Consider the following 13,508-nt stretch of genomic DNA (forward strand, 5'->3'; position numbering starts at 1 on the left):
AATTAATAATTCCTGCTAGGTGGTTATTAGTTGGTATTTAGTTAGTTAGAAATTAGAGCCAAAGTAAATAGTGCCATAACTGAGTGGTAGAGTTGCATGTGCAAGGTCCTAGGTTCAATCCCCAGCAGCTCCAGTTAAGAGTCAGAGAGCAGGTGATGGAAGGAATGAAAGGAGGTACTTCAAAGGACCGCTGACTGAGAGGCAGGAGCAGCTCTTTCATGAGGCAAGACGAGGCAGTTGCCTCAGGTAGCAGATTGTTGGGATACCAAAATATCCCCTGCAGCTGCCATCAGAGCAGCTCTGATCTGACACCTGAAGTCCAGGGCCTCCACACCCCCCCCCCCCCCAAATCCTCTTTAGTCTGTCCTGGGTAGTGTGGTTTGTGCCTTCAAGAACCTACGTGTTAAAAAATGATGCTTAACTTGCAGTGGGGAACTCAAAAGGTCTTTAGGTCCAGGCTCCAAAATTACCTAGGTACACCTTTGCCCCCTAACCCTGCTCACAGAAGCTCAGGGTGAAAAGAGGAGGCTACTGTGCTGACAACCTTCCCTTCCCCCCCACCCTAGATCTTGTTTCAGAATATGACTTTAGGAACCAAAATATTTAAGTACATCCAAGTCAAGTCAGTTTTGTTTGTGGAGGCCATCAATCATCACAAAACGTTTTCTAAATGTACAAATTCGTCTGTTCCAAGCAGAAATATTTCCCAAGCATTCTGATTGCTTCAACAGCAGGGTATTCTCTATGACTGAGGAGAACACTCTACATAGATTATTCAACAAGTCATCACTTGAAAACAAGCAGCATGCCTTGGGATGTTTTGGCTCCGACAGCACCCAGAATAATTACTAAGACCTATGAGCTATTTTATGAGCATAGTGAGCTATTTTAACACTCAGAGAGATATTAACATTACCCCAAAGTGACCACGCAGGTATTACTTTTGGATTCTTGTTCTAATGGACCAACCTGCAATTTTTATCCACATGCAAAATAAGCATTTCCTATAATAATGAAAATATATTCGCGCCCGTTGTGGTTTTTACCACCTCTGCTCGTTTCAGTGCCACCGCCGGAAAATGACAGACAGACACACCCTTACTTGTGCCCCTTTTGAATCGCCCCCCTCATCATCGCCGTATTTCCTAAGCCCCGCCCAAGCACCCCTATTTTGCATCTTTAGCCCCGCCTCTGCCCAAGCCGTTCCTCCTCAAGTTTAAGCCACGCCCTCTCCAGCAAGCGCCTGAGGTAAGCCCTCCATATCGTTTCTCGTCGCGTGTTCTCTCCTTTGAACTCTGAGACTAGGCCACGCCCTCCTGTCTTAAGCCCGCCTCCTCCCGTGCTCTGCGGTTACGAGCGCTTCGCACCACTCTCCTCACGCCACCCGCGCAGCCAAGCTCCGCCCCTTGTTGGTGAGCGCGCAGGCGCGGCGTTGCCGTCACCCAGCTGGAGGCCCCCACAGAGAGGCTGGGCTTTGCGGGCCCGCCCCCTGAGGCGCAGGACGGTGTGACAGACTCGAGGCGAGGAGGAGGCGGGGTCAGGCGGCCGCTGTTGTTGTCGTCGCGCCGCCTCGGCCGTCCGTGGCCCCTCCCCTGCAGCTCCTCTCGCGTCTCTCTTCGCTCGCTGTGAGGGGTCGGGAGCAGCAGGCGCTGCCCCCGGCCATGGTCCCCCGCTCGTCGTCTCGGAGGCAGGAGTTGCTGGGGCCACGGCCGCCATTGCCGGAGGGGGCTGCGGGGCGATGGACGCGGACGAGGTGACCATCCGTGAGCAGAACTTCCACAGCCAAGTGCGGGAGTACACGGTGCGTAGCCGCCTCGAACGGCCGGCGGGCCCCTGCCTGGCTGCCCCCGCCGCCTCCCTTCCCTCCTCTCCTCACACCCCCGCCGCATAATCGAGAGCGTTGGCCGTGTTTGCCCGTTTGTCTCACTCCCCGGTACGTGGGAATGCCCGCCTACCCCGCCCTCGGCGGCGCGTGAAGCGTGGGTTCGCTTGGCACCTGGCAGGCTTCGGAGTTCTTCCTCCTGGGCTGCTTGGGCAAAGCGCGCCCCTTTCCGGCTCTCCTCCTGGTGCTCCAGAGCGCCGCTGTCCCGTTTCTTTTCTCGCCCCCTTTGCCTTCTCAATCAGACACCTGCCGGTGTGCCTATACCCAGTTTCTGTTCTGGGCGGCGGCGAGCGCAACAGCGCAGCCCAACACATGGAGACCCACATTCCTCTGCTGTGTTCCGTTTGTTTTTAATAAAGTGTTGTCCTATTGTAGGTCCCGCTGTTCTGTTTTGAAGCAGGGCTGACCCAAGGCGTCTTGGTGCTGGAGGCAGGCAACCCCCATTCCATCCCCCACCAGTCCGTGAAGGCAAGTGGGCAACGTGGTGTCCCTTCAGTTGCCTCATTCTGCCTCCCAGTTGGAGCAACCTGTCTCTAGAGAGGGAGAATTGGGTTCTCTTCTGCCCTGGTGCTTGCTGTGTTTCTTGCTCAACTGAGGATAGGTTCACTATTACAATGACCTTTCTGGTTTCAGCAAATGCAAGACTGATGGACATTTGGCCCAGTAAAACCTTTTGTTTTGGAGAAGCTTACCTTTGCGCACTTGTACAACTGCCCACATGTGAGTTGTCACTGAGCAGTTGTGCAGGCTATGAGACAAACTTTGGCAGGCGGCTGTGGCCTATAACATTGGTGCTTAGCCCTCGGTTTGTACCATCGCCATGGGACTATGCCAGCTTCTTCTACCATTGCCGGGTTACAGATTTTTGAGATGTCCATACTGAGAAAGCCACCAGGCAGGAGTATGTGTCATTGTGAAGATAGTATATCACTACAGCCACACATGGGAATACCAGTCTTTCAGATCCTTACTTGCTTGGTATATGTGGTATGTACATACACACATGGGGGGGGGGAGGAGAGAGAGAGAGAATGTAATATATAAAATGAATAAGTAAATATCTGCCTTAAACTGGCCCATCTGTATTGTCCACACCAGGGGTCGACTACCTTTCAGAAGTGGTTTACCATGTCTTCATTTATTCATGGTTTCAGGGGAGGGAATTGCTTCACTTGGCTCCTCCTCTTGCTGGACATTTCTTCAGCTGGCCTGGCCTCTCTGTGGAGGACCCACGCCTCCCATTCTATCTGTCCTCTCATCCCTGGCTGGGTTAAATAAAGCAGAGCAATCCCCACACCCCTTCAAGCACCTCTCACTTCCTGCTTTGGTTCATTTCCCCTTCTCAAGCCTCTGCTGCCCTGTTCCTGTCCACCCTGCTCTTTCCATGCCTTTATCAGTTCCAGCTTTCCTTCTCTTACTTCGACCTGCAGTTGGGGCCACAGCCGCAGGGATGTGGCTTTGGGAGGGATGCCATGCTGATCTGGCACCTTCCAACACTTTGGGCAGTGAGTGTGATGTGGTCGTCAGTGAGTACCATTCAAAATTATTTTGTATGCCACTTCTGACATGTATGCCATAGGCTGCTGATGCCTGATCTACACTGACTGGCAGTAGCTCTCCAGGTTTCAGCCATAAGAACAGCCCTGCTGGATCAGGCCCAAGGTCCATCTAGTCCAGGGATTCTCAAACTTGGGTCCTCAGGTGTTATTGGACTTCAACTCCCATAATCCCCAGCCTCAGTGGCCTTTGGTTGGGGATTATGGGAGTTGAAGTCCAATAACACCTGAGGACCCAAGTTTGAGAATCCCTGATCTAGTCCATCATCCTGTTTCACACAGTGGCCCACCAGATGCCACTGGAAGCCTACAGGCAGGAGTTGAGGGCATGCCCTCTCTTCTGCTGTTACTCCCATGCAGCTGGTACTCAGAGGCATCCTGTCTTTGAAGCTGGAGGTGATCTATAGTCTTCCGACTAGTAGCTGTTGATAGAACTCTCTTCCATGAAGTTATCCATACCCCTCTTAAAGCATCCAGGTTGTTGGCTGTCACCACATCTTGTTGCAGAGAATTCCACAAGTTGATTATGCGTTGTGTGAAAAAGTACCTCCGTTTGCTGGTCCTAAATTTCCTGGCAACAAATTTCATGGGGTGACCCCTGGTTCTAATGGTATGTGAGAGGGAGAAGAATTTCTCTCTATCTACTTTCTCTACACCATGCATGATTTTATAGACCTCTATCATGTCTCTCTGTAGTCATCTTTTTTCCTAAACTAAATAGCCCCAGGTGTTGTAGTCTTGCCTTGTAAGAAAGGTGCTCTAGGCCCCTGATCATTTTGGTTGCCCTCTTCTGCACCTTTTCCAGTTCTACAATGTCCTTTTTTAGATGTGGTGACCAGAATTATACGCAGTACTCCAGGTGTGACCGCACCATAGTTTTGAATAAGGGCATTATAATATTAGCAGTTTTATTTTCAATCCCCTTCCTAATGATCTCTAGCATATAACTGGCCTTTTTCACATCTGCTGCACATTGAGTCGACACTTTCAAAGAGCTGTCCACCATGACCCCAAGATGCATCTCCTGGTCAGTCACCGACAACTCAGATCCCATCAATGTATACTTGAAGTTGGGGTTTTTCGTCCCAATGTGTATCACTTTACACTTGCCAGCATTGAACCGCATTTGCCATTTTGTCACCCACTCCCCCAGTTTGAAGAGAACCTTTTGGAGCTCATCACAATCCGTTTTGGATTTTATTACCTGGAAGATTTAGGTATAATCAGTCGTATGTTTCCTAGCCCTGCTTGGAGATGTCAAGGATTGAACCTGGGATTTTCTAGTAGCAAAGCATGTACCCTGCCACTGAGTTATGGCTCCTTTCCTGTTTTTCATTCTCCACATTTATCCCTCTTTCAAACATGCAACCATAACCAATTATGGGTTGTAAATAAGACTAAACCACACACATCCACACTACCTATTATCCAGATCGTAAATGCTTTTACTTGGAAGTAAATTTCAATAGTATCTTTGGCATTGACTTTGAAATAAGATTACAGCCTCAGCAGTAACCAATCTTTCTCCAGAACCAAGTATATCTGGTATAAATGTAAGATTTGCTGTTGAGTCAGTGTTGACTGCTGGCGAACATAGAGCCCTGTGATTATCTTAGGTAGAATACAGGAGGGGTTTGCAATTGCCTCATCCCACATAGTATGAGATTATGCCTTTCAGCATCTTCCTATATCGCTGCTATATATAGGTGTTTCCCGTAGTCTGGGAAACATACCACCGGGGATTTGAACTGGCAACTTCTGGCTTGCTAGTCAAGTCATTTCTCCGCTGCGCCATTAGGTGGCTTCGTCTCTCCACCTATATATCACCTTTATTTTGCTTGCTAAAATAAGAGAATTAAAAACATGCTTATCCTAATGTTCACTTTTCACCTTTTGTTTGAATAAACTGCCTCATGTAGAGAAGTATGTTTTGTGTATGAACATGTCATTCTGGCTTGTGTATAGGGCCTTGCCTATTTCCAAACCACCATCCTTAACTTAAACGCAGTTCATCATTCACATCCTTCTCGCTATCACTAGCACTCTGTTTGCTACCCTATATAACTGCCCAGAGACGAAGGTTTTGGAGCGGTATACAAATTTGATAGTGAATAAATTAAAATATATAATATCAAGAGCAAGTGCTTCTCAGTGTTACCAGGTTTCTTCCATTTGCTCTGAAGTGTGATAACTACCACTCTTTATGACTGGAGGCATGCCTGCTCTCTTGCTGTTACTGCCCTGCAACTGGTATTTAGAGGCATCCTGCCTCTGAGGATGCCTTTGAAATAATCAGACTAACCCTCAGACTAATAGCCATAATAGACCTCTCCTCCATGAAGTTATCCAAACCCCTCTTAAAGCCATCCAGGTTGTTGGCTGTCACCACATCTTGTGGCAGAGAATTCCACAAGTTGATTATGCATTGTGTGAAGAATTACTTCCTTTTGTTGGTCCTAAATTTCCCAGCCTTCAGTTTCATGGTATGACCTCTGGTTCTAGTGTTATGTGAGAAGGAGAAAAAATTCTCTCTGTCAACTTTCTGCACACCATGTGTAATTTTATAGACCTCTATCATGTCTCCCCGCAGTCATCTTTTTCTAAACTAAATAGCCCCAGGTGTTGTAGCCTTGCTTCATATTGGTTGCCCTCTTCTGCACCTTTTCCAGTTCTACAATGTCCTTTTTTAGATGTGGTGACCAGAATTGTATGCATTACTCCAGGTGTGGCCGCACTAGATGATACAGAGCCTGATTGCAGGGATAATTTATATATTTTAGCAAGGAGGTCGGCAATTTCACATTTGAGTTCTTTGAGGACTCTTGGATGGATGCCATCTGGCCCTGGCGATTTATTAGTTTTTAGTTTTTCCAGACCGTTTAGAACATCATCTCTTCTCATTTCTATATGACTCAGTTCTTTAGCCTCCATCCCGGAAAAGCCTGATTCAGGAACACATATATGCTCAGTATCCTCTGCCATGAAGACGGACGCAAAGAACTCCTTTAGCTTCTCTGCAACCTCCATATCCTCCTTAATAATCCCTTTCACTTCCTCATTGTCTAATGGTCCAACTGCCTCCCTGGCAGGTTTCCTGCTTCTGATGTATTTAAAGAAGTTTTTGTTATTCCCCTTGATACTTTTAGCTAAATGTTCCTCAGATTCTCTTTCCTCCTCCTTTATTGTCACCTTGCATTTCTTTTCCCAGAGTTTGTGTTCCTTTCTGTTCTCTTCATTTGGACAGGCCTTCCAATTTCGGAAGGAAGTCTTCTTCCCTTTTATGGCTTCCTTGACGGTACCTGCTAGCCATGCTGGCGGCATCCTGGACTAAGTGGTACCTTTCCTCCTTTTGGGTATGCAATCTAACTGGGCTTCTAGTATTGTAGTTTTGAGTAAACTCCATGCATTCTGAAGCAAAGTAACTCTCCCTTTCAGATTTTCCCATTCAGCTTCCTTTTCACCATACTCCTCATTTTGGAGAAGTTTCCTCTTCTGAAATTCAAAATGACTGTGTTAGACTTCCTTGGTGATTCTCTCCTCGCATGTATGCTGAATTTGATCACATTAGGGTCACTGTTCCCCAAAGGGTCAATGACACTGATATCACGCACCAGGTCCTGGCTGCCACTCAGGATTAAGTCCAAGGTCGCCTTCTCTCTGGTTGGTTCCAAGACCAACTGTGCTAGGGCACAGTCATTCAGCGTATCTAGAAATTTGACCTCTCTGTCATTACCTGGCTGAATTTACCCAGTCTATGTGTGGGTAATTGAAGTCACCCATTATCATAGCTCTGCCTCTCCTGGACACCTCCCTGATTTCCTTCTGCATCTCCCAGTCACTGTCAGCATTTTGATCCGGAGGGCGATAGCATGTCCCTAGTAGCACATTCCCTTTCAGGCCTTCTATTGTTACCCGCAGGGTTTCTGTGGAGGACTCCAGTCCACCTAGGTTTTCTAGCTTGTTAGATTCTATCCCTTCTTTAACATACAGTGCTACTCCATCTCCAAGGCGCCCCTCCTTGTCCTTTCTATAGAGTTTATATCCAGGGATAAGTGTCCCACTGGTCCTCACAGTTCCACCATGTTTCTGTTATGGCCACTATATCTATGTTAGCAACCAAGCACTCCAGCTCACCCATCTTGGCTTGGAGGCTTCTGGCATTGCCATATAAGCACCTATACACTGAATCTCTCACCTGTTGTATGCTATCTTTCTTTTGACTCTTTGGCCAGCTGGCACAAGGTTCTGTTTGTTCTTTATGTGATTCTGCTCTGTCCCCTTCTGTTTTATCTGAATCCTTTGCACCCTCGCACTTTAAAGGATGGCATTTGCTGAACCAGATACTGCCCAGCTCCTGTCAGCTATCCCTCAGGCATCATTTTAAAAGCTGCTCTGCAACCTTTTTGATTTTAAGCGCCAGCAGTCTGGTTCCATCTTGGTTCAAGTGCAGCCCATCCCTTTTGTACAGGCCTTGCTTTCGCCAAAATGTATCCCAGTGCCTAACAAATCTAAACCCCTCCTCCTGGCACCAACATCTCATCCACACATTGAAACCCCTCAGCTCTGCCTGTCGCACTGCACCTGTGCTTGTAACAGGTAGCATTTCTGAGAATGCTACCTTGGGTGTCCTGGACTTCAGTACACTACCCATCAGCCTAAATTTGGCTTCCAGGACCTCCCAACTACATTCCCCCACATGGTTGGTGTCGACATGCACCACAACAGCTGTCTCCTCCCCAGCACTGCCTAACAGCCTATCGAGATGCTTCATGATGTCTGCGACCTTTGCACCAGGCAGGCAAGTCACCTTTCGGTCAACATGTGTGTCACAAACCCATCTCTCTATACCTCTAATGATCGAATCACCCACTACAAAGAGGGACCCCCCCCCGGAGGAGTATCAGCTGTGCGACAGGATATGGGATCATCTTCCACTGAAGGGGTCCCTTCTAAAGGAGCATTTCCCTTTTCCTCAGACTGATGTCCTCCTTGCCCGAGACCTTCATTCTCCCTGTCAGCAGAGGAGTTATCAGCTCTGGAGTGGGATGCCTCTACCATGTCCCATATAATATAGACAATCAAATATTGATTGTTTGCTCTGTAATTTTGATAGTAGTGACTCTTGGTTATTTTATTTTATTTTTATTTTTTTATTAGACCAATTTTTGAGCAATTGAGGTTGGTTCATTCTCCTTTCTGAGGGTCTGTTCATTCTTAACATAGCTGTGTTTTGAAACCTATTTTTTAAACTGTAAATTGAGATTCTTAGGAAATGGAATCCTTTTCCCATCTGTAGAATTTCAGCCTGTGCATAGCTCTGCACAGAGTTCCATGCCATACAAACTTTTAATTAACAACTCTCTGCTACTTTATCCTACTCTCGCTCTATGCCATTGTCTTACTGTCAGTTCCATATTTCAGGAATTGTTTGCATCTAACTAATGTTTTGACTAGCTGTGACTCTAATTTCTGTGAGAGGATATGGTAGTTGTATATAATTTGTTGTTGATGCAATCTTGGATCCCTTTCCAGTCAAATGACAGTTTTATTGATATATGTATGTGCTTGATTTACTGGCATATACCACAATTCTGCAAGCTGGAAGGTCAATCCTGCAAATACATAATGAGCAGTATAGAGCATAAAACTTAGATAGGCAAAGCAATAGTTTGCATAAACTATAATGTTTAGCTTGCTTAATGTATAAAAACGATCCTTTTCCACCTATTTATTTCTAAAGTGGGATATCCACATGTGGACACACAAGAGTTTGAATGCAGAGGATGGCAGGTATGAGAGGTCTCTTTTGATGGTAGGGAGCCCTCAGCCTTGTAGGAAAATACCCCTTAAACAGCCCTGCAGGGTGGATTTGATTTAAATCACGATTTAAATCACTAGCAGGGTGGATTTAAATAAAAAAAATCGGATTTAAATCAAAAATTGGATTTTTTTGATTTAAATTGGATTTTTTTTTATTTTTATCCACCCTGCTAGTGATTTAAATCAAATCCACCCTGCAGCCCTGGATGAAGGTTAGCTTCATGCTTCCTTAATGCCAGTGGGGACTGGAGTATCCCTGACAGTAGAGGGTAGTGTGGAGCAATGTTCCTTGTAATTTTCCCCATCTTTTTTCATTTGTTCTGGGCGGCAGTATCAAGGCAGTGTGTGCACATGTGCAGTCAGAGTGGGGCCTTCCTGTTTCAAGCTGAGCGGGATCTGTAATGAATTGAGCAGAGATTTAAAAAACATGTGAGTACGTGCACATGCGCACACCTTAGAGGGAACAATGGTGTAGACATACTAGGCCTGGGCCTGTGAAGAGGGGAAACTGGGCTTGCTTATTTCCCATAGCTTCCTGCTCAGCCATGGAATGAACTGCCACGTGGGGCAACTGTAAGGAGGATTGTACTGCAACTCAAGAGTTCTTCCCCGGCATATTCCTGCCATCTTCTTTCCCCACTACAGTTGTCTGTGAGGCAGCGGTTCGGGGAGGGGGAATTGGGCTCAGAGGCAATGCACACTTTGGCATGCTCTCTTTGATCCTTTTCTGCCAAACAGTCACTTCTGGCCCTCCCTTCACCTCACACACCATGCTTTATTTGAGTGTGATACATTTTGGATAAATTATTGTTTTCAAGAGCACTTATAAAACATAAAAGAGGCCCTCATTATAACTCTGTTGCCATTTTTGTTGTTATGAGAGGTTTTTTGTCTTGTTTTTCCAGTGATGCCTCTGCTTCCCTTCACCTTCAAAGTGGAAGGGGGAATTTGGCTCAGATGAAGGTGGCCACATGATCTTTTCCAGGGGACAAAAGGGGAGGGGAAGTAAAGTTCTTTGTTCCTCCCTTCTACTCATAATTACTCTAGATGCCCACTTCTAATTTATTTAGGCACAACTCTGAGCAACAAATATGGAAATTTGGAAACAAATACGGAACTATAACATGCGCACATTATAACCTTCTTATCTGATTTTGCTTACAACTAGAAAACCAACTGATTTCAGAAGGTAAATCTCCATCTCCCAAGTTAATCATGGGTAAGAGTCCTTTGTTGCGGCTGTTCCAGCATTGAGTCTCAGTTCCGATTTAGCAACTTTGATGTATTTCGGGCAAGTACAGTTGCTACATGATGGCTCAAGACATGCTACTGCACACATGAATGCATATGGCTTGGTGGGCGAAGTGTTTTTGCATTACCTATGTGACTGAGCTAATTTATGCCTTGGGAACTGTAGGTACTGTACTATAATAAGGTCACTTCAGTGCTTGTTAATCCATTTCTGTCATAAAGTTCTAATGAATTCCTAATTCGTGTTACAGTCAGATTTCTATGGATAGTAGTATGTAAAGCAGTGTGGTAGGTGTCCGCACAGGGCTTTGTCACCATATCTTGTTCACGTTCAGCTATGTGGTGAATAGCGTGCCTTATCTAGGCTCTTGCTGCAGCTGGGTTCTGCATAATAGCCGAACTATTATAGAACTGTCTAGCTCAAAATAATATTATTATTACATTTATATCCCGTTCTTCCTCCAAGGAGCCCAGAGCAGTGTACTACATACTTAAGTTTCTCTTTCACAACAACCCTGTGAAGTAGGCTAGGCTGAGAGAGAAGTGACTGGCCCAGAGTCACCCAGCTAGTATCATGGCTGAATGGGGATTTGAACTCGGGTCTCCCTGGTCCTAGTCCAGCACTCTAACCACTACACCACACTGGCTCTAAAATATGGCTTAACTTCAAATGAATTGTAACAGATAAATTATTTACCAACCTGAGAAAATTAACTCTATAGCACATGAAATGTGTTCCAAAACTGCACTCAAGAACACTCCCCAGTCACATAGGAAGCTTTCTTATACTGAGTCAGACCATTGGTCCATCTAGCTCAGTATTGTCTCCATTGACTGGCAGCAGCTTCTCCAAGGTTTCTAGCAGGAATATTTCCCAGCCCTACCTCGAGATGCCAGGGATTGAATCCAGAACCTTTTGCATGCAAAGCAGATGCTCCTACCACTGAGCTATGGCCCCATCCCCAAAGATGGCATACATGGCCATCTACTATCTAGGCACTGGCCACACCAAGACCTGGTTAGCTTCGGCAAGGAGGCTGTATCGTGCCTTTTGGCCATCTTCTGGGACCCCTTTTTATGAAAACACTTTTTAATGAAGTTATGAAATATCAATGTGGAGTTTCTTTTTATAACATTACTTTGGAGTCAGGCTTTAAATGGTTGTATGCTGGGTAAATGATGAATGCGATGAACCAGATCTGCCACTTTAGCATTTTAAAAGGATATTTGGTTATAAATAATGCATTTTAAAAAATAATGTCAAGAGGATGTTCAACTGTGTTATACATTGAAGGTGTGGGGGTGGTGGATTAGTTTCAGCAGAAGACTATAATGAGATATTTGACATTCTTTGGAAAATTCCTCTTCAAAATATAGTTAGATATCTTGTGATGAAGAGCTAGAATGCAGTGACTAGCAATGCAGAAACAGTGCTTACTCACTCCCTAAGGTAATAGGAATCTTGTCTTCTAGGTAGGGGGAGTGTTGGTGTCTAGGGATGTGCACAGAACCGGGTGAGGGGGGCTCGAAGGCGAGGTGGTGCTGCTGCTTTAAGGGCAGGGGAGGGTGCACTTACCCCTCTCGCTGCTCTTCCCCCGCCGGTGCTCCGTTTTTAGAAAGCCCATTGGGGCAGCAGCGTACCTCTCTGCTGTCCTATTTGCCCCCTTTACCAGAACTAGCCGGAAGTATCTGATGCACCTGCACGCGTCGGTGTGTCAGATATTTCCGGTTAGTTCCGGTAAAGGGGGCAAACGGGGTGGCAGGAAGGTACGCTGCTGCCCCGATGGACTTCCTAAAAATGGAGCGCTGGTGGAGGAAGAGCGGTGGGAGGGGTAAGTGCACCCTCCACTGCTCTTAAAGCAGCACCCCCACTTTCGAACCAGTGGAACCACCTGCCATTCAAACTGGTTTGGAGGCACATAAAGGTTCTGTGCACATCCCTACTGGTGTCATGAAAAATCACAGTGTGGTCATCTTTGAAGTTGTGTGCTTAGTTCTTTGTGATAGGAAAGATAGGAATCATGGTGATATTCATAGATGGAATTTCTGCTGTAGGTATTTGTGTTTACAGATTATATTTTAGGATCAGCATAAGTACTGTGTGTAAAGGGGAGAATTTGTGTTAAAGGATATCTTTCTGGCTGGCAACAGGTGTGTATGAAAAGGGATCCCCGCCCCACAGTGGATGGGACGGTAGCTCAGTAGCTTGGCAAGCAAAAAGACCCAAGTTCAATCCCTGGCATCTCTAGGTAGGGTTGGGAACAGTGTTCTCTCTAATATTTTTCATCTCTGTGTGGAATTAGTTTTGTTCTGGGTGGCAGTATCAAGGCAGTGTGTGCATACATGCCTTTAGAGTGGGGCCTTCCTGATTTAACCTGAGCGGGATCTAAAATTAACTGAGCGGACATCAAAAAATGTGTGAGTGTGCGCATGCCTTAGAGGGAACACTGATTGGGACGAAATCCTGCCTGAAACTTTGGAGAGCTGTTGTTAGTCAGTATGGATGATACTGAGCTAGACCAGTGGTCTGACTCAATATAAAGAGGCTTTCTCCAAGGCTCCTTGTCCTCACCAAGGAGGGTCCTTGCTCTTCCTTGTCTCTGCCAACCTCCTTTTCTGCACGTGCGTGCCTGCCTGCCTGCTGCTGCCACTCCTTTTCAAGGCTCCTTGTCCCTTCAAGGCTTTCTCATTCTTTGTATCCTCTCTGCGCCCACCACTGCCAACTTCCTCATTGTCTTTTCTCCCTCAATTTTTTTGAAAAGCGGTATGTAAATATTCATAAATTAGTAGTCTTTGTTGTGGGTGGATGGAGGGTAATCTTGGTTGCGGGAGCCCTTGGTAACTCTAGTTACAAGCAGATAATTATATTGATTGTGGCTGTGTGTTTTTATTTGGGTGGAAGGGGGGAGTGGCGTTCACCCTAACCATAACATATAAGTGAGTGTGCACGCGCACACACACATACAAAATCTCCAAGAGGGTATCTGAGCAGAAGTGGC

The 13,508-nt window shown here is 46.2% G+C and overlaps 1 protein-coding gene across 2 annotated transcripts in view; it reads left to right on the top strand.

Moving 5' to 3' along the window:
- Nucleotides 1–1,367: 1,367 nt before the first annotated feature.
- Nucleotides 1,368–13,508, top strand: part of LMBR1 (limb development membrane protein 1) — a 110,470-nt gene continuing 98,329 nt past the window's right edge. Inside the window, exon 1 of one of the 2 annotated variants that reach the window (XM_053259127.1) lies at nt 1,368–1,801. In XM_053259127.1, coding sequence (XP_053115102.1) covers nt 1,739–1,801 — 63 coding nt within the window. In that variant the 5' untranslated portion in view covers nt 1,368–1,738. The remainder of the gene's footprint in view (nt 1,802–13,508) is intronic. The other variant, XM_053259126.1, reaches the window with a different exon arrangement.

The sequence above is a fragment of the Hemicordylus capensis genome, chromosome 6 (assembly GCF_027244095.1).
Source record: "Hemicordylus capensis ecotype Gifberg chromosome 6, rHemCap1.1.pri, whole genome shotgun sequence".
In the NCBI taxonomy this organism is placed as follows: domain Eukaryota; kingdom Metazoa; phylum Chordata; class Lepidosauria; order Squamata; family Cordylidae; genus Hemicordylus; species Hemicordylus capensis.